The 23,592-nt window shown below is 48.4% G+C and overlaps 1 protein-coding gene across 4 annotated transcripts in view; it reads right to left on the bottom strand.

The window, feature by feature from the left end:
• Bdh1 (3-hydroxybutyrate dehydrogenase 1) overlaps window positions 1-19,947 on the bottom strand; it is a 32,427-nt gene extending 12,480 nt beyond the window's left edge. Inside the window, exons 1-5 of one of the 4 annotated variants that reach the window (XM_031363605.1) lie at window positions 19,747-19,947; window positions 18,997-19,416; window positions 9,187-9,312; window positions 1,108-1,180; window positions 85-195 (exon numbers count right to left, since the gene is read on the bottom strand). In XM_031363605.1, coding sequence (XP_031219465.1) covers window positions 85-195; window positions 1,108-1,180; window positions 9,187-9,269 — 267 coding nt within the window. In that variant the 5' untranslated portion in view covers window positions 9,270-9,312; window positions 18,997-19,416; window positions 19,747-19,947. Of the gene's footprint in view, window positions 1-84; window positions 196-1,107; window positions 1,181-9,186; window positions 9,313-10,120; window positions 10,315-18,389; window positions 18,659-18,996; window positions 19,583-19,746 lie in introns of those variants that run through there. The other 3 variants (XM_031363607.1, XM_031363608.1, XM_031363609.1) reach the window with 3 other exon arrangements.
• Window positions 19,948-23,592: the final 3,645 nt, after the last annotated feature.

Raw genomic sequence — 23,592 nt, 5'->3', positions numbered from 1 at the left:
GGAGAGGGAGAGGGAGAGGGAGAGTGAGAGGAGAGTGAGAGAGAGATTGCTTGGACAAGGGTGAGGAAAACAGCCCAGTCTTACCTTCATCAAACAGCCAGCAAATACAAGGAAACCTTTTGAGTGCAGATGCTTGGCCAAAGAGAATCCAAATCCAGAGTCACAGCCTGTAATCAGGATAGCTTTGCCACTAGCCTGTTTAGGAGGGTTAGACTCGTATTAGGAACACAGGATCCTTCAGTAGAGTAGCCAGCCCTCCCCAGCCCTCTGGGCAGTAATATTAGAGCATGCTAGGTGGCCAAGCCTCAGCCTCCTAGCTGGTTCTCATGGTCTAGAGAACTACAAGCACCAAGGTATACTGAGACTCAGAATCAGGAGTCTACGCTCCAACCTAGAGTCTGCTACCAACAAGACTGGCTAGGGAGTGACTCCTGCTCTCAGATCTCAGTGTTCTCATCTAGAGTCACCACAATGCTCTCTGTCCTTGTCATCTTCATCAAAGCCAGGCTCATGCAGCACACTTCCTGAGTGCAAAGTGCTCTGTTCATCCCATCCCTAACCCTAACTATAACACACAGATCCCAGATCCGTGCTTCTCAACTTTCCCAATGCTGTGACCCTTATACAGTTCCTCATGTTGGGTTGATCCCCAACCATAAAACTATTTTCATTGCTATTTCATAACTGTAATTTTGCGACTGTTATGAATTGTAATGTAAATATCTGTGTTTTCTGATGGTCTTAGGTGACTCCTGTGAAAGGGTCTTTCAACCCTGCTCCCAAAGATTGGACCCACAGGTTGAGAACCACTGTCTTAAGAGTAAGTGTGATTATTTCATGTCACCAGTGAGAAAACAGAGATGCTTTCGAAATGCCCAGTGCAGTTAATGATAGGGCTGGAACCCAGATGGAGCTGAGAGACCCCAGAGTCTCACTCTGAACCCCCAGCTCTCTGCTTCCTGGCAGGCCTCTCACAAGTTCCCTGGCTAGGAATGTCATTATTGCTCCCCTATGCATGGGGAGAGGGTCTACTTACTGATGGAGGGCCTCAAAGAAGGCTTAGGGAGAATGTGGTTCAGAATGTCCAGGGAGCTAGCTGCCACTCACCACATCTGCCTGACTGGCGTAGGTCCGACTAGTGCCAGGGCTGAAGGATGCTGGGTAAAACAACAGTGTGTGTCTGTAAGAAAACAGGAAGCCATGAATGTAAGGCCCTAGTCCCTCCCCAGGCCCCACTTCTGGGCAGAAATACCTTGGAACTCCTTCAACTGCCATCTAGGCTAAGGTAGCTCTGTACCCCTTATGGGGAATGCTCCTGCTGTATATAGACCCCTCCCCACTTCCACCACAAGCCCCGCATGCCACCAGCGTTTTCAGCAGCCATCTCTGCCACTATACAGGATATGTCTTCCTGAGAAGAAAGCCAACCCAAAGGCTACTTTTCTTAGAGGATGTGCCAAAACTTGACTGGCCCGTGGCCTGCTTCAGAAATGTTCACTTTCTGCTTTCCAGGGTATACAGATGGTCAGCGCTCCAGGGTAATCAAAGTGTGCATACGCTTTCAGAAAACAACCATCTGCAGGCTGTTGAGGTGGCTTAGTGAGTAGAGGTTATTGCTGCCAAGCCTGACAGCCTGAGACTCATCAATGGAACTCAGGGGATGCTAGGAGAGAGCACTGATTCCTGCAGGCTGTCCTCTGACCTCTACATGTACACACACACATACACACACACACACACACACACACACACACACACACACTAAAAGTAAAGCTTCTGTAATTTCAATGTTTTAACTCTCTCTAAGTGTAATGCTGCTTCCTGATACTTGTTTTTAAGCTTTCTAATTGGGGATAATTACAGATATACACACTGTTAAAAAAAAACAATGCATAGGAGCTGGAGAGATGGCTCAGCTGTTAAGAGCATTGACTGCTCTTCCAGAGGTCCTGAGTTCAGTTCCCAGCAACCACATGGTGGCTCATAACCATCTGTAATGGGATATGATGCCCTCTTCTGGTGTGTCTGCAGACAGTGATACTGTCTACATAAAATAAATAAATGAATGAAGAAGAAGGAGAAAGAGGAGGAGAGGAAGGAGAGGTAATGCACAGAGCTCAGCTTCATAGAGGCAAGCTTGTAATCACAGCTACTTTGGAAGATGGATCAGGACAATTACAAGTTCAAGGCCATTCTGGGCAATGTAGTGAGACCATACCTTATTATAAAAAGTAAAAATAGGGCTGTGGATAAAGTTCAGTGGTCACATGCTTTCCTATCACAGGCAAAATCCTAGGCTCAATCCCCAGAACTAGAGAAAGAGGGTTGGGGGAGAGGGCAGAGAGAGAAGAAAGAGAGGAGAGGGGAGGGAAGAGGAGAGGGGAGAGATAGGAAGAGGGATGAGAAAAGGAAAGAAAAGCAAGTAAGCAGGAGACATTGGGTACCACTTGCCCAAAGTCCATTAACAGCAGTAGCATTGCCTGGTATGCAGCATCATAGTCAGGATACTGATGAAGATTCAGCAGAAATGCAAAACTTCCCATCCCTTCTTGCATCTTTCTCTTTACCCTTTTCAGAGTCACACACACACACACACCCTTTACTCTGTTCTCTACCATTACCACTACCATTTCAACAATGTGAGGCCAGGGATGGCAGCTTAATCTGTAATCCCAGCGCACTCAGGGGGCTGACGAAGGAAGACCACTGGAAGTTCTAAGCCAGCCTGGGCCACAAAGTAAAATTCTGTCTCAAACCCCACAAAACAGTAATGACAAAGAGAATGTGATAAAATGGATGATACGGTGCATAGCCGGCCAGCTGAATCTGGCTTTCCACACCCAGCTTTGCTCTCTGGAAACTCACCCAAGTTGTTGGATACAAGCTTTCCTTTTTTGTGTCTAAGTCACCCTCTCTAGCTTAGGCTATTGTATAACCATTTGCTTGCTGAAGGTCATCTGGGTTGCTTCCAGTTTGGATTTATTATGAATAAAGCTGCTATGAAGATTCCTGGGCAGAATTTTGTGTAAACATATTTCTCTTGGATAAACTCCCAGGGATGCAATCATTGGGTCATATGGTAGGTGCATACTTCGTTTCTAAAGAAACCAGGGAGCTGTTTGCAGCTCTAGAGTAACAGAAGCATGCTGTATTCCCAGCAGAGATGTATGAGGATCCAGCATCGCCCTACACACTTTCCAAAATTAGATGGTATAGCTACTTTTAGTAGTGTGAGGGAGTCAGATACTCTGGAAGTAGAGTTACAGTGGTGAGCCGCCATGTGGGTGCTAGGAGTTGAACCCTGGTCCTTTGGAAGAACAGCCAATGTTCTTATCCACTGAGCCATTTCTCCATCCCCCTACTTTAAAATTTTTACTTATTAGTTATTATGGATTTTTCAGACAGAGAGTGATGTAAGCCAGGGTAGCATGGAACTTTTTATATAGACCAAACTAACTCAAACTGCCCGGCAGCCTCCTGTCTCAGCATCCCTAGCAGTGTGATGGAAGGCATATGATCTCATGCCTGGCCACTGCTTTTTTATTTTAGCCATGTTGAAAACCATGCATGAGTATCTTGCCATGGTTTTCCTTTTTCAGTTCTCTAATAGCTAATGATGTTTACTTACCACCTGTCTCAGGTCAGATGGCTGATAAATACCACAGTGGGGGTGACTGATCAGCAACATGGCGGTTTAGGGAGGGAGAAAACCTAACACTTCTGCAAGCTGCTGAAGCTCAACTTCAAGGTGGTGACAGGTGCACGGGCCTGCTTCCTAGGCTGACAATTTTTACGGTGGCTTTACTTAGCAGAAGGGGATGGTGGGGTGTCTCAGACTTCTGTCACAAAGCCCCTAACCCACTGATGAAGGTGGCTTCATGACCTAACACCTCCTAAGACCTTCTCACACCAACTGGTATGGTTGCTGTGAACTGTCAACTTGACAGGATTTGGAGGTTCTCCCTCTGTAAGGGCACTTCCAGAAAGGATTCACTTAGGGTGGGAGAGCTACCCTCACTGGCCACAATGTCTAATAGAGGGCTCATATGCAAAGAATCCAGAGGGAAAAGCTGTTCGCCTATCCTACCCTCACTTCTTCCTGAGGTGTGCACACTTCTGCTATCCAATCCAGCTCCCTCTGCCTTCCAGTGATGATCCCGGGACCTTCTAGGCTCCTGGCACTGGCTTGAGACTGAGGAGCAGTTGCTGGGGTCCCTGGCTCTCTGGTGTGTGCACAGGCATTATTGGGACTGGCCAGCCTCTACTGCTTAAGCCAATCCAATGCACCCCTTTAAAAGTCCTCCTTCCCTGTGCCTCTAGAGAACCACAGTGCACCAGTGCCAAGGGGAGCAGGATTTGGCATATGCATTTGGAGGTCACACAAGCATTCAGACCATAGCCCGGGGCATATATGGCCTGTGTCTGTCCACGGTCCATGTGGACTCGTCTCTCACTGCTGGACTTTGAACAATCCTTTAGATGCTTCAGAAGCCCCTGCAGTCCATGAAGCCTAAACATCTTTTCTGCTTGTCTATAACAGCCTCCTATTTTTTTCCAACATAATATTTTTATTGATTCTTTGGGAATTTCACATCGTGCACCCCTGATCACACTCACTTCCCGATCCTTCCATGTCTACCCCCACCCTTGTGACCTTCCCCCCAAAAAAAGAAAATTAGAAAATTAAAATTAAAAAGCCAAGCAAAACAACAAAACAAGCCTTATTTATGCCATCTACATACTCACTGGAGCTTGGTCAAACTCTTTAGTGTCCTGTCCAGAATATGGTGGCACTCACTGGTCTCACCTAACTGTCCTCCGGTGGCACCGTTTTACATTTCCAGAGAATTCACAGCCCCAAACCCTCTGCACCCAACCCGGAGAGGCGAAGTCCTACAGAGGGGGTGATTCAGCCCCTGTCCAGCACGGGACAGCTCCAGCTGGCGTGAGGGTCCTGCTGGGCTCTGCCTGGCTGTCGGCCATCTCTCACCACTGCCAGACATGCTTCATCTGCTCTGATTTCAGTGTTCTCCACCTTGCTTGGCTTCCCACACTTGTGTGAGATCCCAGGCCGAGGGCTGGTTCTCAATGTGGAGGGACCCTTGCTCAGACTCCCCAGGGTGAGTCTGTGCCAAGGACCTGTGGCAGACACCACTGCTGATTTAAACACTTGCATCTAGAAACCCTAGGCCACATAGGAAAGGCCTTCCAGGATGACGGAGGTATCTATTCTAGCTTTTGCCCCTTTTTTACATCCGGCTTCCATCTGTGTTATTGCTCCCACCATGAGCATCGGTAACCAGTAACTGAACTGGTTTCCACCAAAGGAGCCACAAGTGAAGTGGGCTCAACCTAGTTACGATTGAGTTAGAAGACTGACCCAAGTGCAGCTTGGGAGGTGTATTGTCTCACAGTGGCCTCTGGGGGAAAGTTCAGTAGGAATCTCCAGTGTCACATAGCTGCTGAGAGGGGAGATGCAGCCTAACCAGAGCCATGGGCTGTACTTGCCTGGCGGGGCACTAGTGCAGGCGGGGTATAGGTGGAGTGTCCTAGGTGGGAACACATCAGTACTCCATCTTCCAGAGGCACCAGTGTCTTCTGGCACAGCCAGATATTCCTAAACCCAAAGGCTACTGGGGCCATTGAGTGGAGCAGATTGCCAGGTGTCATGGCAGGAGCATATAGCCAGCCACTCCTTGGGAAGTTTTCATCTGAGTGTGGCCTGGGAGACCACTCTGAGGCCGGTGACCAGCAGTGGCTGTGCTGCCTAGGCATTCCACTTTAAGATGGAGCACAGGCCAAGGAAAGGCCACTCGCGGGAGAAGCCATATAGACAGAACAAAGGTGACAGGCGGATGGGTCCTGGGTAGCATGGCCTCAGAAGAGAGCTGTGACTGGGAATAAAGAGACAGAGGTGGGAACAAAGGGTGCCGTTTACAGGAGAACCGTTTCCACTCACTATAAAGAAAGACTGCATAGAGAGCTGCCCAAACACACCAGGCTTCCCATCAATGGATGTGCTCACATGCATCAAGGCTGGAAGGTCAAGGTTGCTAGACCAGCAGGATTCACCCTCAAGGACAACTGGAGCATGAAGCCCTGGGCAACCGAGACTCTGAGCAAACTGATCAGGCCAAAGATTTTCCCTACAGATCTTAGCATAGGTTACCCCTTGTGCCAGCTTCTCTTTGCATCTGCTGTTCCTCTCAGCCTTTGCTGATTACATGTGTCTCACTACCCTAGGGTCATTTAATTCATTCTGGCTCAGCTAATTCCCCTCACACACTGTGCCCCTGCAATAACCAGCTAGCTCTTCATCTAGCCACAGAGTCAGGAAGTCCCTATAACCGGTTTCTTTCCCTCAAATGAGCCAGAACTGCAACCAATGCCCCACTTCCCTTTAAGGACAAATCTTTGATAGATATATTTTAATTTCCATTTTTTTCTTTTCTTTGTTTGGCTTTTGAAGACAAGGCTTCTCTGTGTAGCCCTGTCTATCCAGAAACTCACTCTGTAATCCTAGCTGCCTCAGTTTTCCAAGAGCTGGGATTAAAGGTGTGTGCCTGTACTGCCCAGCTATGGTTATTTTCCTTGTAAGAACATCTCAGAAGCCAGACAGTGGTGGCACACACCTTTAATCCCAGCACTTGGGAGGCAGAGGCAGGCGGATTTCTGAGTTTGAGGCCAGCCTGGTCTACAGAGTAAGATCCAGGACAGCCAGGACTACACAGAGAAACCTTGTCTCAAAAAATCAAAAAAAAAAAACCTCAGAAATCTTTAAAAGCCACTTTGAAGACACGTTTTTCTTTTTTTCATTTTATGTGTATGAATGCCTGCATATATGTATGTGCACCACTTGTGTGTGCAGTACCTGCAGAGGCCAGAAGAGAGCATCAGATCCTGTCCAACTAGAGTTAGATCCCCTGGAGCATCTGGGTTCTCTTAATCACTGAGCCATCTCTCTAGGCCCAGTTTTTTCTGTTTTTTATGAATCACTTGCTTTAAAAAATAGAGGTAGGTAGTTTCACTATATCCCTCAGCAAGGCACCTGTACAGCTTAGACACTCTGCTGCACAGTGAGTTCTATAGATTCCAGAGAGAAAGAGGACAGGAGGGAAGAGCCACAGGACAGAAAGTGCTGGGTCCCTGGGGCCTGAGGAATGGGGTGTCCTGGCCTGCTGGGAACTGGGCATCTAAAGATAAGAAGGTCGAGAAGCCTGTGGTACGAGTCATTTTCCCTGGCAGTAGGCATGGTCTGCAGAGAGAGCACAGCTCTTCATAAATGCACAGTGCTTATACTGAAGATGAAGGAAAATAGTCCCTGAGCAAGGGTTGCGCTTATGTGCAACAAAGCAGAAACCATGCGGAGTCCTGGCAGCACGCTGGACAAAGGCAGTGTGATGTAAGAAGGGCAATCTGTGCCCATGCAGACTGTGGCGTGGTTCCTGCCAAATTCCCAGGCAACCTTCCGGGTTAAGCCTCTGGACATGGAATTCCTGATGTTGTAACTTTCAAGGATTTGAACAAATAAAAAGCAAATGGATGGATTTAAAAGAAAAAGGCAGAAAGTCACTGCTTTCCAAAACCTTTCAGCATCCAGGAACCTTGTCTCCTGCATGCACTGGACAGTGCTCTGCATGGAGGCTCATTTTAAATCCCTCACATGGCAACAGCAGAGAGCTGAAGTGTGATTTCCAGCCGGGCCTCTTGCTCTGGATCCTATGCAAATGGGTTTTCTCAAATGCTGAGGGAATTCACAGTGTATGCTCTAAAGAAGTATATTAGCATAGAAAACATCGATTTTCTTGCTACAGGAATTTAGCATTTAACTTGATGTTCTGTTTTATGTCCCTCAAATATAACTAGAGGGATATCTTACTTTGTAGCAGCAGAGCCCACAGAATCCTCCCTGGAATAGATCTACTGACTGTGGCTACACACACATCTACACCCAGCACTTACAGGCTAAAGTAGGAGAACCCTTGAGCCAAGGAGCTGGAAACCAGCTTGGGCAACATGGTAAGATGATGTCTCCAAAATACCAAAGATCCGCTTGTTCAGTCTGAACTTATTTGACACTCCTTCTAAATCACAGCAGTTCAGGGATGTCTACGGCATTCACTTAAGAGTGGAAATGGAAAACCACCAAGGAAACGAGTCACATAGACACTGGTGACAAGAAGGGCACCTCAATCCTGCAAACTCCTTGCCTATGTGCTAATCTGTATGTAATCACAATGGCACACACACAGAGACCCCACGCCAGGAGAGGCTCTTCAGAATAGCTGACGAGTGGTCCTCCAGGGTCAAGACTGTGACTGAGGTGGTAAAGGAGTCATTGCTGATGGGAAGAGGCTAAGGAGGAACATCAGCTCGATGCAGTGGTCTCCATGGTGTGCTGGATAAAAAAGGTCCATGGTGTCTTTGGTGGAGGCTGGCTGAAGTCTGCAGCTCGGTTATCAGCATCATATACGTGGCAGTGTCTTTTTTTTTTTTTTTTTTTTTTTTTCGAGACAGGGTTTCTCTGTATAGCCCTGACTGCCTTGGAACTCACTCTGTAGACCAGGCTAGCCTCAAACTTAGAAATCTACCTGCCTCTGCCTCCCAAGTGCTGGGATTAAAGGCATGCGCCATCATTGCCCAGCTGGCAATGTCTACAATATACTATATACATATTGTTACAATATGATTTGATACGGTACACATGGCTAGGTCGTTGAGTGAGGAGGCTCTGGGTGTTGCTTTTGCAATTTTTATATGATTCTAAGAGTATTTCAGAGCCAGGTGGTGGTGGCACACTCCTTTAATCCCAGCAGTTCAGAAGGCAGAGGCAGGCAGATCTCTGACTTCGAGGCCAGCATGGTCTTCAGAGTGAGTTCTAGGACAGTCAGGGCTACCCAGAGAAACCCTGCCTCATAAAAACAAAAACAAAACTTTTTTTTTTTCAGATAAATGGGAAAAAGGGCTCATTTTCTCAATCCCTAGCAACCATGTGTACACTAGGCAAGTGCTCTATCCCTGAGCTACAGCCACAGAACAGACAAAGGAGTTTAGAAAATTGGTAGGAAGCCATTCCTATTTGCCCTGTGAGCCCTGGGAAGGCCTGTCTCCCGAGCACTGGAGTCTGTCAGGTAGTGAGGATGTTTAGGGTGGCCTTCAAGGCCAGCCCTTCCTTTGGTTGCTTACCTTCTCCCATTTTCTCTGTCACAGACACTTAGGGCTTTTCCTGGGAGCTGTGACAGGGGTCTGGAGAGCCGGGCAGCCAGCATCGTTGCACCAAGTTGTTAGATGATCTGCTTCCTTCTGGTGGTTCTAAAACACAAAATGCACGCTCAGCATCTTTCACTTGGGAGTTTAGTCAGGAGCGGCAATTTTCTTCCTCAAGTTATTAAAGTTAACCGACTAGGCCCTGCTCAAGGTAAAGCCTCATGGGATGGAAAAGCAGGACACAAGGTATACTAACAGCTTACAAGGCAACCATGGATGAGGGGTCACCCATGTGTGACAGGCAACATGGAACTAGGTCAGTGATCCTCAGACCGGACTGTACAGCAACTATGGGGGAGCTGACTTGGGGACATAACCAGGGGAAGGTCTATCTAGCCTTTCAACATCATCAATAGAGCTCATACTCAAGAACTAGACGGCTGAGTTTTGAGCTTTAAGGAAGTTTATAATTTCGTGTTGGCCCATATTTGTAGCCGTCCTCAGCTGTATGTGACCTACAGGCCACAGGTCTGACACACCTGGTGGGGAGTCCTCTCGGAGAGCAACACGGAGCTCCTAGGGGGTGGTTTCTAGCTCTGTGAGTGCTGTTCCCATATCCAGGCTCCTGATATCGATCACAACATCCATCTGAGGTGATCAGGACACCGGCCTTCACTCACAGCATCACCCCATCCTCTGCCAGTGGCTTTTGCAGCCCCATACCGAACATCACGGGCTCAGTACACCACTCTCTCTCACCCCAGCCAACGTGAGGCTATGAGATTGAATTAGTCAGTAACCCCTAGACTCTAGCGCCTAGAGAAAGAGTCTGGAACTACAAAATGAGGGCGGAAACTCTTCACGTTACAACATTTAAAACATCAAAACATTAAACACACACACACACACACACCAGGTAAGGTAGTCCATGCTTGCAATCCTAGCATGTGGGTGGCTGAGGCAGAAGAATTGCAAGTTGGAAGTCAGCCCAGATTGTACAGCAAATTCCTCGGCAGCCTGGGCTTTAAGACTCTGCCAAAAACAACAACAAACAATAACAATAACAATAACACAACCTGCACACAATGAGAAAACAAAGACCACACATACAACCCCTCATCCTTCCCCATTTAAGGTTAAATTGAAGTACTTCATACATCACTTGGTGACACCCAAGGTCCTACTCAGGACCATGGTGATTAATGTCACATCCACAAACCAAACCCAGACAAGACTAGTAATAAGATGGCTGATTAATCAGCCAAGCCAATGTTCATCACAGGAGGGAGCACCAGCACCAGGTATTTACCTCCTGTAATTTTCAGAAACAGAAGAGAAGTGGAGGTCTCCTCAGCTTGTGTTATGTTTCCATTAGTAACTGGTCAGCTTGTATGTTGGCGACTCCCTGCTCGGGTTAACAGTGACACCTTCTGGCAGAAGGGCTAGGAGGGGAGGCTAGGAGGTGGTGACCCACATGGCTAGAGCTCAGGGGATTGATCTCTTGCTGGCCCCTCCTTTGCATAACTGGCTCTGATTTGTCACACCCATCTTGTTAAGGATAAGATCCCAGTCAGAATCAAAGCATGTGCCACCACACCTGGTACACAGACTTCTAAAGCCACCAAGAATGAACCTAGGTGCTCCACCGGGATGACGTTGTCAATCTGGATCAGCTCCCAGTTCCCTCCTTTGCAGGTGAAAATCGGTTCACGTAGGATCCGGAGAGACCACTTAGTGGTTAAAACTACAGGCTGCTTTTTCAGAGGACCCAGGTTTGATTCCCAGTACTCACAAGGCACTCACAACCATCTCTAACTCCAGTTCCAGAGAACCCAACACCCTCTTCTGACCTCTCCAGGCACCACGCATGGGTGTAGTGCAGAGGCATGCACAAAGGCAAAACACTCATACACATAAAGTGAAAAAATTAAATAAAAATTCACTAATTTCCACAGTGAAAGAGGACAGTCAGTCAAATCTACCCCTTTCAAACTTAAAACTAGGATTTAAGGCTCAAACCATATCTAGATCATGGCGGCCTGAGCCTAGTCAGCAAGCCAGCCCAGACAATGCTCAGCAAAGGAGGCAGGCAGAGGGGGTTAGCTGTGGAATTCCCCGGACGGGCAGACAGGGCCCATTTGACTTTCGTTATTTCTTTCTGTTCTTGAACTTGGACTTGGTCTCTTTTGTACTCTTGCTCCTATGAGCCACTCCCACTCCATACCTCTCTGCCTACAACCCTGGCTGTCCTGGAACTCACTCTGTAGGCCTTGAATTCACAGAGATCTGCCTCCTGAGCACTGAAGTGGATTAAAGGTGTTTGCCATCACCGCCCTGCTCTGTGCATCACTTTCTTCACTGCCCAATTTACTCACTGTCCAGCGGTGTCTCATGCATGCCTGATGAGGCATCTCTCTCCAGCCTCAGAGCCTCACCGAACTTTGAGCGCTTGTTCACTCGTTCGCTCGTGTTCTCTTCTCTCTCTCTCTCTCTCTCTCTCTCTCTCTCTCTCTCTCTCTCTCTCCCTTTTCCTTCCTCTCCCTTCCTCTCTCCCCCTCCCTTTCCTTGCCCCTCTCCCTCTCCCTCCCCCTCTCCCTCTCCCTCCCTCCCCCCCCACTGGATAGCTGATGCTGATGCTAGGAGGGACCTTCTGTCCCTGAAGTCTTTGGAATGGCTGCTGTTCATTACCTGTTGTGGTTTGAATATGGCTGTTTCTTAGAAAACCTCATGTTGAATATCGCCGGGAGGGGGCTAGGGATGGAATCTAGGACTCCAAACATTTAAGTAAATGTTCTTCTACTGAGCTATCTCCCAAGCCAATCAGGCTAAGATCTGACTGTCATTGTGGGAGTGTTGGGACATGGGGTAATTAGGCAGGAGGATCTAGAGTTCAAAATCATTTCCAGCTACAGAGAAAATTTAAGGCTGGCTTGGGCTCCATGAGATTACATAAGCAAATAAGACCAAAGCTGAAATAAGCAAACAAACAGAGGTGATCAGCAGCCAGGTTGGCAGTACCTATAATCTCAACACTTGGGAGGCTGGGGCAGAAGGAACACACATTTGAGACCAACCAGCACGGGCTACATATGCAGCTCTCCCTGTCTTTAAACAACAACAAAAAAGTGACTTAGTAATTAGGAGGGATTAGTGCCTGTCCCCAGGGACATGTCACTCCCCTGGGGCTGCATGAATTACTGTCAGAAAAGGTCTTTATGAAGCAATCCATCTGCTGCATTTACCACAAATGCCCACTTTCTGTCGCACTATGAATAGCATGCGGCCCTGAACAGCATGGGGCCCTCACCAGAAGCTGTGCTTTGGACTTCCAGGGCTCCAGAACCACGATTCAAACTAAACCTCTTTTCTTTCAAAGTTATCAGTCTCAGGTATTCTGTTACAGCAACAGAACCATGCGAAGTCACTCCTCCTTTTAAGATGCTCCCGAGCAACACACAGCACACCTCTGTAGGTCCAAGCCCCTAGATCCCCATACTACCCTTAGTTTACTTAACCTTCTTCAATTGAGACAAACCCTTATGAGACCAGAGGCCAGGCCCATCTTGTTGGCCACTTTGAGTAACCATCAACATCCAGAACAACCAGAGGAGGCACAAGCAAGCCCCTGTTGATCACCTTGAGGGTAGGAAGGCATCATGTGACCCATAGGGAAGTTCCCATGGCAGGTCCCTGCAGGGACAGCAGAGCCTGACTTGGCCCCTGTGGAAGACCCAGGCCAGAGGCAGCCTCATTCTTTCCAGGATGTCACGTGCTGAATAGACAGCTGAACACACACAACTCCACCTCCTCCCGCCACAACCGACGCCTGGTCACTCTGCTGCTGGCTGAGTCCAAATGCAGTCAGTAATTAAAGACCTTCCCCATCCCTTGGCTCCCGGCCTGTGGGAGAAAATGCCTCAGTATAATCTCCAAATAGAGGGTTGCTTTCAACTTAGTTTTCCTTAGAGTCAGCAAATCGTAAAGTGCTATAGTCAAAATAACTTAAAGCGCATAGAAACACAGGCCTTTGAATTATGCCTACTTGAACAATATGGTCTCTCATACATAGGGTGGAAGACATTTACATCTGAAGGCAGGGCCTCATTCTGAGCTATTGCTTTGCCACTGAGCTACCCCCCCAGCCTGGACTAGGTTTAGGAAACACACTGTTACTGTGGAGCACCTGAGAACTTTCCCAGTTGCTCTTGCTATCTTAATGCCCCAGGCTGGATTTCACTCTCGGCAGTAGAACAGGAAGTTCTTGGATCTGCCTTCAGGTTTGGGAACAGAAATGGTTACAGGAAGAGGTGGGTGCCAGGAAAAGGAAGAGCTCCTCAGGGCTGAGGGTTCCTTTAACCTTGAAACTCAGGCCCCAATGTAAAAAGGGCACAGGGGTCTGACTCAGAGGGGCCAAAGGCACAGGATGTCACAAAATAAAGATGCTAAGAAAACTTGGCCCTCCTTTCAAGAGCACCCCTCCAAGATCAATGCATAATTCGTGGGAAACCCAAGATGAATCTCATTTCTCCTCCCATTTCAAAGGAGTCCAAATCAGCCTCCATAGGTGGTGACTCGTGCCATGGTCAATAGGAGCAGACAGCTAAGCAAGACCTGGCTCTGACCCATATGCATGGATCCTTGCCGGCTACTGGGCTAGCCATCATGGGCTGTGAGTACCTCAGAGAGGCCACAGCTGCCTGCTCTCCAGTGTTGTCAGTAGCTGGGTCTCCCCTAGTCCCGTTAGGGTAAGCCATCCTCAGAAGAGGAAGGGCATCTGTAGGGTCAGGAGTATTGGCACTGCAATGTGGGAGAGAACCCTGCCCCACCGAGGAGGGTAAGCTGTGCCCTCTGCAGGTATCCCAAGCTGAAGGACCCAAGACAGAAACCAAAGTCCCAAAGCCCATGGCTAAATTTGGTCACTTTACATTTCTAATAATTATTTGCTTCTGTCCAGTGGTCTACTGTGGTTTGCTTCATTTTGTTTGGGATGTCAGAGACTGAAGCCAGGGCTCTCTGCACATGCTCTATCAGTGAGCCCCACCCCCTAGCCCAGTTTAGCATTCTAAGTTAATACAATGAGGCAGGCAGGGAGCTATGCTCGAACCAAATAAAAACATTTCACAACTTCTATCCTAAGTAGACTGCCACATTTGAAATTGCCTGGACACTACAGGAGTCTGAGTTTTAAGATACTTAAGCAGAAAGACATAGATTATGCTCTGGACATTTTCCTCCTAACCATTTAGTGCTTTTGTTTGGTCTGGCCATAGGTAATGAGAATTTCCCAGAAGTGCTTCAGAAGAATCAGGCAACATGTTTTAAAAACCTTGTTCAAAGAGATGCTTGCCAGCCCTCTGAGAGAGAATCATCTGGACAGGAAGCCTAAGGGGGATTACACAGGGACATCATCCTCAGCATGCTGGGATCACAAGTGCAGACATAAGTCACAACTAATCTCAAGGCATCCATAAAGCCAAGGATTCAGCTGTACACTGCCCAGGGGGCTCCGGGAACACGTGAAGTTCTGTACCGTTGTCACTGTGTGGAGTTCTGTATGGTTGTCACTGTGTGGAGTTCTGTATGGTTGTCACTGTGTGGAGTTCTGTATGGTTGTCACTGTGTGGAGGCAATTCTGCTTATCTCCCTCTTCCCAGGCTCCTCCAAGCCTGCAGGATTTACTCTCCACAGCTATAGATGCACAGGGAGATGGCCTGTGTCCCTTGACCCTCGATGACTCAGACGGCCCAAGATGACCCCTAGGAAAGAAATGAGGTAGAGGAGCTGTGCTCAAGTTCTGTGAGCTGGAGACCTAAGACCTGCTGAGGACAGGGGGCTGAAGGTGGATTCTGCTGATCGCTGTCAGTAAATCTTCCTCTGCCTTTCATTTGGAGAACGGCTGGCTGTTGACCTTCTAGTGACAGGAGGATGAGGACCTCCCTCTCCCACTCATCAGTGTTTCCCCAAGAGAAAGTTACCAGAGCTGTCAAATCACTATAATTACAATGGCCAGACTAAGAGAACATTCATTCCATGTTTAGGAGAACAGGGCTTGCCTGCCAAGGGCAAGGCTGACTACGGATGCTGTCTCAGTCTGTGCTTACCATGCAGTGAGCTTTCATAGCTGTATTTTTTACATGCTATTGTTGTTATTAATCTACATGTTATTATCATTATAATATTAACATATTTTTGTTAACATCTATTATTTATGTTATTACATCAACACACTAAGGTTTTTTTTTTTATGACTTTCTTTCTTTTCTTTTTTTTTAAAGATTTATTTATTGTTATATGTAAATACACTGTAGCTGTCTTCAGACACACCAGAAGAGAGCATCAGATCCTATTACAGATGGTTGTGAGCCACCATGTGTTGCTGGGAATTGAACTCAAGATCTTCGGAAGAACAGTCGGTGCTCTTAACCGCTGAGCTATTTCACCAGGCCACACAAAGGTTTATTTCCAGATCAGGGTTTTCCCCAAACTTCAGACAGATATACAACTGTCCCTTTGAAGGTTTCATTGCCTATGTCAAGGTTAACTTAGCCAAAGTGTGCTCATGCTCTGATTTCCTGAAACAAACAGCCCAGCTGTTTGACATAGCTTACTGACCTCACCGTCACATGCTAGCTAAGATTCTCTGCTGTCTTCTGAGGCTTTATCCCTCTCTGCCTGGATTGTCACAACAGCTTCTTTGAGTCCATCAAGGTCTCCACGCAGCTTGTTTGGTCCAGCAAACTATACATCATACCGTGTCAATGTTGCATCTAGCTCCAATGTGTATAGACTGTAGAAGACCCTCCATGATCTTGGCCCCATCATCTCTTTAACCTCATCTCTGTTCACTGTGCCTCTGCACAGTGGTCTTCTAGCTCTCTGGCAAGTACTTGAAGTACTTCCTGGCACAGTGCAGCTTCAGGGCCATTGCCTTTCATGTCTCTCTGCATGGAAACTCTTCATCAGATAGGCGCATTTACAGAGCTCTCACCTCGGTTCTTCACACCTGCACCACCTCCCCCAGCCTGGCAATTACTTTGTCCCTTCCTTGCTTCTGTTTTTTGCTTCACTACTGCCACTTACTCCACTACATCCTTCTACACATTATTTGCATCTTATGTGCATCTTTGAATTTTATCCAATTGTAAGCTCTTGGAGTAAGGGGGTTCCTATAATAGTGCCCTACACACCCAAGACATGTAGCTGAGTGAACTAAGAGGGTTTTAAGCCCCGCCTTTACTCCCAGCACTCGAGGAGCACACTAGAGCCTCAGATTCACGACTTTAGGCTTTAATCCCAGCACTTGAGAGGCACACGAGAGCCTCAGATTCATGACTTTGAGCCACTCAGTGTAACTAGAGCCATCTGAGAGACCACTGTGTTGGAACTGTCCATCGGAGCCTGGTGGGGTCATCAGTGACTCCACCTCTCCCTGAATCAATAGCAAACAGAAATAGTTCAGCTGTGAGGGATGGGCCCTCTGAGACCCCCCTCCATCCATGCCTGACTTTAGAAGCTGATTCTTTTGTAGACCACCCAGTGTAGGCATCCACGGTTGTCTGTGCTGTTACCAATCTTAGTAAATCAATTGCTATACCATCACTCTTTAATTTCTAAGCTCCCTTAACCTATACCAAATCTGATTTATTTCACACCTAACTCGTACAAATAACACCTCCTCCAAGGTATCTTTTCTTTCTTTCTTTCTGATTTATTTATTTATGTATATGAGTACACTGTAGCTATACAGATGGTTGTGAGTCGCCATGTGGTTGCTGGGATTTGAACTCAGGACCTTCAGAAGAGCAGTCAGTCAGTGCTCTTAACATCTAAGCCATCTCTCTAGCCCCCTTTCTTTCTTTCTTTCTTTCTTCCTTCCTTTCTTTTGTTCTTAGATTTATTTATTTTATGTCTGTCTTCAAACACACCAGAAGAGGGCATCAGATCCCATTCCAGATGGTTATGAGCCACCATGTGGTTGCTGGGAATTGAACTCAGGACCTCTGGAACAGCAATCAGTGTTCTTAACCACTGAGCCATCTCTCTAGCCTCAAAGCTACCTTTTCTAATTGCCTACACCAAAAATCAGTCTCTCAACGGGAGACTGTAATCCCAGCTACTTGGGAAGTTGAGGCAGGAGATTAAAGCTTTCTTGGGCTATAACTAGGTAACTTAGTGGGACACCAGGTTGAGGCTATAACTCAGTGGTAAGCATTTACTTATCATTCATGACACCTTAGTTTCAACCCAGGAAAAAATAAACAAACAACAAACCGCACAAAAACCCTCCCCCTCTGGATCTCTGTAATTACAATCACCTAGTCGGTGTATATTGGAGTTCATAACTACTCATGCGCCCTAGCCGTCTGTCCCACTTCCGCTGTGAGTACCCCACTAATAGGATTTAAGTGGTGAATCACTGATTTCTAGGTTTCCTCTATAGATGTATTGTTTAGAAATCATGAACGACACATAGATTTCTCTGTTCAGCTTCCTGGCCTGCTAGGGTGTCTATACCCAGTGCTTCAGGACGAATCTGCTGTCGAAAGACAGGCATCTGCTGCGTCACAAAATATCCTGGCAAGAGGAAGCCTCTGCAACTCGTCCAAGTGAGAACCTCTGGGCTAGACAGTGACTCTGCACCTGCTGACTATGGGCCGACTTTGGCTCACTGGCTGGAAAAACATGCGATGGATGACATGCCTCCTCCTGGAAGGAGCAGCCACAGGGTTAGGAAAAAGGACGTCAGAGCCCCACCCAGATGCGCGGACCCACGCAATCCTGGCGCCCTCCAGCAGGCAAGGGGTAGGCTGGAGTCGCACAGGCGCCTCCTCCTCCAACGCCGCGCCAGACGTCGCTATAGACCGCGCAGCCAATCCGGGCGCGGCGGTCCCTTCTAGCCGGCAAGAGGGCGGGGACCAAGGGGGCTCGGCCAAGGCCGTGCTCCCATTGGCTGAGGCGGCACCACCTAGACAAAGCCTCACTGTCCTCCAGCCTTTGCGCTGGGGTGACTGCAGGCCTGGCACTGCCAAGGCCCCCGCCACTCGGGCATCCCCAGACGATCCCCCGCGGCGCCGCCACCATGCCGGGTCCTTCTCCTCCTCTTCCCCCAAGTACCGAGGCCCACCCAGTCTCCACCAACCCTGGTTCTCCTCGCGCTCACGCGACTGGTCCGGTGGCCTCACCTCTGTCCAGCATCCTTTCTCGGAGCACAGCAGGCGCGGAGGAGGCGCTGCCAAACTCCCGAGAACAGAGCCTAGTGGAGGCCACTGGAGGAGGGGGACGGACGTAGAGCAAGGTCGGGAGATGGGTCGGGATCACGCAGTGCCTTGCGAAGGCTGCATCAGTGGCTTCGACCCAGGCTGGGCCTTGGACTACGAAGTGACCTTGGGCTAGTTCCCTCCACTCCTGGGGCTTCGATTCCCTTCTGTGAAATCGCGCCGGCAGTGAACCATGAGCTGAAGGTTTCACCTGGGGCCACGCGGCCACGTGATCAATCCCGGGCCTCCTCCCTCCCATAGCGATAATAAAGGACCTCGTTCTTGGTGGCACGCACGGAGGAAGTGGGAAGCCAGCCGAGGGCGGCGAGTGCAGACCACCTGGGGCCGAGGCAGGGAGATTAATCGCTCCATCTCTGCTTCCTCTTCGGCCGCAAGGCTGTCTAGAGGACACGATGTCCCTTCCCCGCCCGCCTTCCAAGGACCCGGCTCAGTAGCTGCATTGGGCTAACCCAAACCCCGACTGCGCCGGCGTCTAGCACCCGAGCTACCGCGATGAAGACCCTCCCCTTACCCTGAAGCCAGCCGGCAGGGGACTCCGCGGCAAGGGCTGGACCGGTGCTCTGGTCTGAACCCGGAGCCGTGCAGGTGCTCGCGCTTCTGGCTAGGAGTTGGTGTGTTGCCTAGGATTCCCAAGACCCTCTTCGGACCCCTAAAGCCGCGGCCTCCTGCTTCTGACACCCGGATGTGCCTTACACACTCCGGTGCGTGCGTTAGGGCTGCGCCGGGCGGGGCCCGACGGCAGACAGCGCGGAGGCGGGGAGTGCTCAGGCGCAGCCTCCTTAGCCCTCCTTATCCCGGCCTGGCTCTGCTCCAGTCCAGGGTGCCCCTAATCTCTAGACACCTCGGAGGTAAACCTGCTCATGCAGGTTGGACATTCTGAGCCAAGCCTGGTACAGATCCTCGCTGCCATCTGATCTTCGCTTCCTGGATCCTGGGGGGAGGCAAAAGGTGAGAGAAGGTTTCAGCCCCCAGCCCAACCCCAAAACCAGGGGAGATGGTGCTGCTCCAGGAAGTGAAGAAATCGCGTGGAGGACAAAACTCCTTCCAGGTCTTTTGTGTGTTTGCTGTCTTTAACGCTCATCGGGGCTGAATGGTTAGTTGGTTGACTTTTGAATGTCATTTAAGGAAACGACACCTAAATTTTTTTTTTTCTCCTGAGGGTTTTTAACATATCGCACTTTTCCAAGGTTTCATCGATTGACTGTGCGTGTGGTCTGCAGGGGCAGTCACGCATAAATGAACCCTCCTCAGATCCCACTACCTCGAGACACCTGTTTCCAGGATGAGAACGACACCAGCATCTATTAGCGATGAGCCTTGGTTAGATAAACGACTTAAGGACTGCATAGAAAGGGACTAGAAAGATGAACGCCCCGGGGAAGTATAGGGACAATGGGGGACCGAGGCTTTAAAGAGAGCTGCCATCCCCATCCCCCCACCTCCGGGCTTTTGAGGGCTGCGTGTTCCCTTTTTATGCCTGTCTTCTGGAACCCAGAGCACTGAAGACAGAATTTCGAAAAGAGAACGGAGTTCTCTGAGCCCATTCCACAGACTCAAGTGACTCAGAATGCCGCTCAGCAGATGGTCCCATAATTCGTAACAATAAATCTCTATACTGTAAACTGGCACACGGCTTTAATCCCTGCACTCATTCGGGAGACAGAAGCAGACAGATCTCTGAGTTCAAGACTAGTCTGATCTACAGAATGAGTTCTGGGACAGCCAGTGCTACACAGAGAAAGCCTGTTTCAAAACAAACAAACAAAAAGCCATAATAATAATAATAATAATAATAATAATAATAATAATATAGTCGTCATCATCCAACCCCCCAACACCCCTACAATCATAAAAACTTATAATCATTAGAGTATGCTGTGTCACCAGGTTACACTTTGAGGATTATGCCATACTAGAAGAGTTCATCTTCCCACCTAGAAAAACCATAGATTCTAAGACTTGGGACTAAGAATTCTGTGTAGAGATTTATAAAAGACTCTGATCATTGAACTCTTTGGCTTTTACCATAGACAACTCTTGTTTCAGAATCTTCCCAGCCCAGCTTTGCTGGTAGAACCTGAGAAGCCCCTGCCCAACCTGTACCTGTGCCTCCTGGCTTCAGGGTGTCCCAGCCACAGACCTCTAGGATGCGGATGCCTGCAGCAACCCACTGCCTCTGACACGGTGTAAGCCTGCAAGTGTAAAAGAGCCAACAACACTGGGACTCTCTCTGACCAATCTTACCCCCTTGAAACACGAGTCTGCCATTCATAGCACACCTTGGCAGTGCTGGTGAGTCTGGTGCACTTCCTGCGATGAAATACCCATGGGGTCCTGAGAGCGGCATGACGACTCACTCAGCTGCACATCCTTCTTCAGGCCACCCTCCCCATTTGACCACAGCCTGACATTCCTGTTCCTGGAGATTTACTCGGTAGCTTTGCAATGATTCCCAATGGTTGACTTAGGCGAGTCTTCTGTTTGCGGTGATAGTGGTGACACACAGAGCAACCCTCTTCCCAGAGAGAATGTTCTATCACACAGTATCAGACCACGCGCATGAGGTGTCAACCTCAACTACTGGATTGCAAACCACAGAGCACCCCCAAGAGTTGTCCCCTTGGACAGATCACAAGGCCACTCCGCCCCAAGAAGCCTCATCCACCAGGACCCTGCCTTCTAGTGAGCAGCCCCCACCCTGAGGCCTTTTGTAATGTCTGGGTGGCCAAGCCATCTCTCCTAAGAACTCATAGAACGGTATGTCTTGGGTGCTTGTTAGACTTTCTGTGCACAGAGGGGTTACCTTTGTCCCAAGGGAACCCCTTAACTCTCAAAACTGGCATCTAAGTTAAACAGAAATTAGTTGTGGTTAATGTGTTTTGTCTATGGAGTGTATTCCCTGTGAGATTTTTCTTCTCCCCACTTTATATACACTAATTATTATTGTTGTTATTATTATTATTTTATAGGCAGATATAAAGGCAAGCACCACCTCACCTGGCTCTTTTTCCACTTTTAAACATTTTAAACATTATAAGAAGCAAAATTCTCTGTATGCCAGTAAGCCTTGTGATTAGTGAAAGTGTTCTTTAACTACCCTTTTATCCATGTAAATGAGATTCACGTCTCAAATAAGCTTATCTGTAGACATGTCCTCCTCTCTTTCCACTTTGGGAGGCAGGGGGACCCAGATGAAGCCAGCTTCAAAGAGGCATTCTGGTCCTTACTTCAAGCTCTTTTAATCCTGCCAATGAAGAACTGGTTTGTTGGGTTTGAGACTTCATGCCTTCATTTCCTAAATGCCCTACCCTCGAGGGCATCACAATGTGGAGACAAGCAGGCAGTGGCCACTCCCAGGAGAAAGCCATAGACTGGGTGAGAGTCAGTCACAACTGCCCCCGCCCCCCCCACCCCCGCCGCTGCTTCTCTGCTTATTCTCTCCCTAGTACAGTTCTGACTGCCAACTTGGGAACTGGAGAAAAGGCTTGGCCGTGAATCTGAACACATGAAGCAGAACCTGTGGGAACCAGATCACTCTAAACAAGACATGTGCTAAGATTGCATCTCCTTCCTGCACCTCACTGCCTAGACGGAAGACCTGGGGCCAGGCTCTTCAGCACCTGTGCATTTCACCTGAAACGCCAGAGGGCGATGTTGCAAATAGCCAACGTAGTTTTGGGAGGGAAATGATCTTTGCAGTGTACGGATGTGAGATGCATGCACGAACTAAGTGAGTCCTCAGGAGTCCTACTGTAAGTCTTCTGAAAGAGGGACAGAGACATTCAGTGAGAGTGGGGATCTGGGCCCCCAGGGTAAGTTTCATAGAAGAATCAGCTTTCTGAAAGAGTCTCAGAAACCACAACTCCCAAGCCCCCATGCTGAATCGGATCCTCACCACCTCCTAGCTCATACTTTGTCCAATGCCAGCCCTTAGTTAATATCTATCTCCTTTCAGGACTCTGGCCCTGTGTGCCTCTGATCCCTGCTGGTAGTGGAGAGTGCAGCATCTACTTGGTGCACACTAAACCTTGTCCTCAGCCACCTCCGAGTCCTCCCCGAACGGGGTGGGGGGGTGGGGGTGGTACTCTGGGGAGATGGATGGGGAGAGAAGTCAGTGGTTCCATCTGCTACCACAGACCTCACAGATTTTCGGTTTTGATGCAATTTGGTTTTTCTTTTAAACTGGAGGCCTGGGGAGATGGGACGGGTGTGGTGGTGGTGGGGAGCCAAAGCCCTGACTTGACTGAGTCTCAATCCCCCCAACATACGTAAAAAGACAAATGTGGTTGCACATCTGTAATCTCAGTACTTCTATATCATATGGAAGGCAGAAACAGGAGAATTTTCCAGAAGCTCATGGATCAGTCAGGCTGGAATATGCTGCTCAGAAACAAAACAGACCCTGCCTAATGGTGGAAGGGAGAACAGATTCCCTAAAGTTGACTTCTGACCTCCACACATGTGTAGAGGTATGTGAATGCCTGTATACACACACACACACACACACACACACACACACACACACACAGAGAGAGAGAGAGAGAGAGAGAGAGAGAGAGAGACTTTTAATAGAAAACATCCTTAATCTTACAAATTTTACAAGTATCAAGGAGCTTATTTTGCAATTGGTAGTGAAGACAAAAAGCCCAATAAGAATTTCTGAATTAAGTTGTGGGACCCCAGGTGGTGTGTTGGGGAATGATCTTGACAGTTGACCCTAATGTGACAGTTCAACTGAAATCTGCAGATCAACGAGAACTGGAGGGAACTGTTCCCTACAGAGAACAGGCAAGTGAGGGCAAATAATGTTTGAAGCACAGCAGGTGGGGTAGGGCAGGAATCAGGGAAGGAACACACCCACCCACCTCATTTCTGTCTCAGGTTTGGGTATCTGGGCTTTAAAAGAATTTCGGTTCTGGGAATGGATTCCAAGGCCTTGTGCACATAAGGCAAGTGCTCTACCATGAGATACATTCCCAGCCCTTTCCTGTCTCCTGACTAGCATTTTGTAAAGTGGGTGTGGATAATCTTTAAATCTAAGCAAAGTTTTTTTGAAGGGTCATTGATTTTTTTTTTCTTTTCTGAGTTCTAACTCACTATTAAGCCT

The sequence above is a fragment of the Mastomys coucha genome, unplaced genomic scaffold (genome assembly GCF_008632895.1).
Source record: "Mastomys coucha isolate ucsf_1 unplaced genomic scaffold, UCSF_Mcou_1 pScaffold12, whole genome shotgun sequence".
In the NCBI taxonomy this organism is placed as follows: Eukaryota; Metazoa; Chordata; class Mammalia; order Rodentia; family Muridae; genus Mastomys; species Mastomys coucha.
The sequence above is the reverse complement of the archived record's forward strand: the minus strand, read 5'-3'. Positions and strand labels throughout refer to the sequence as shown.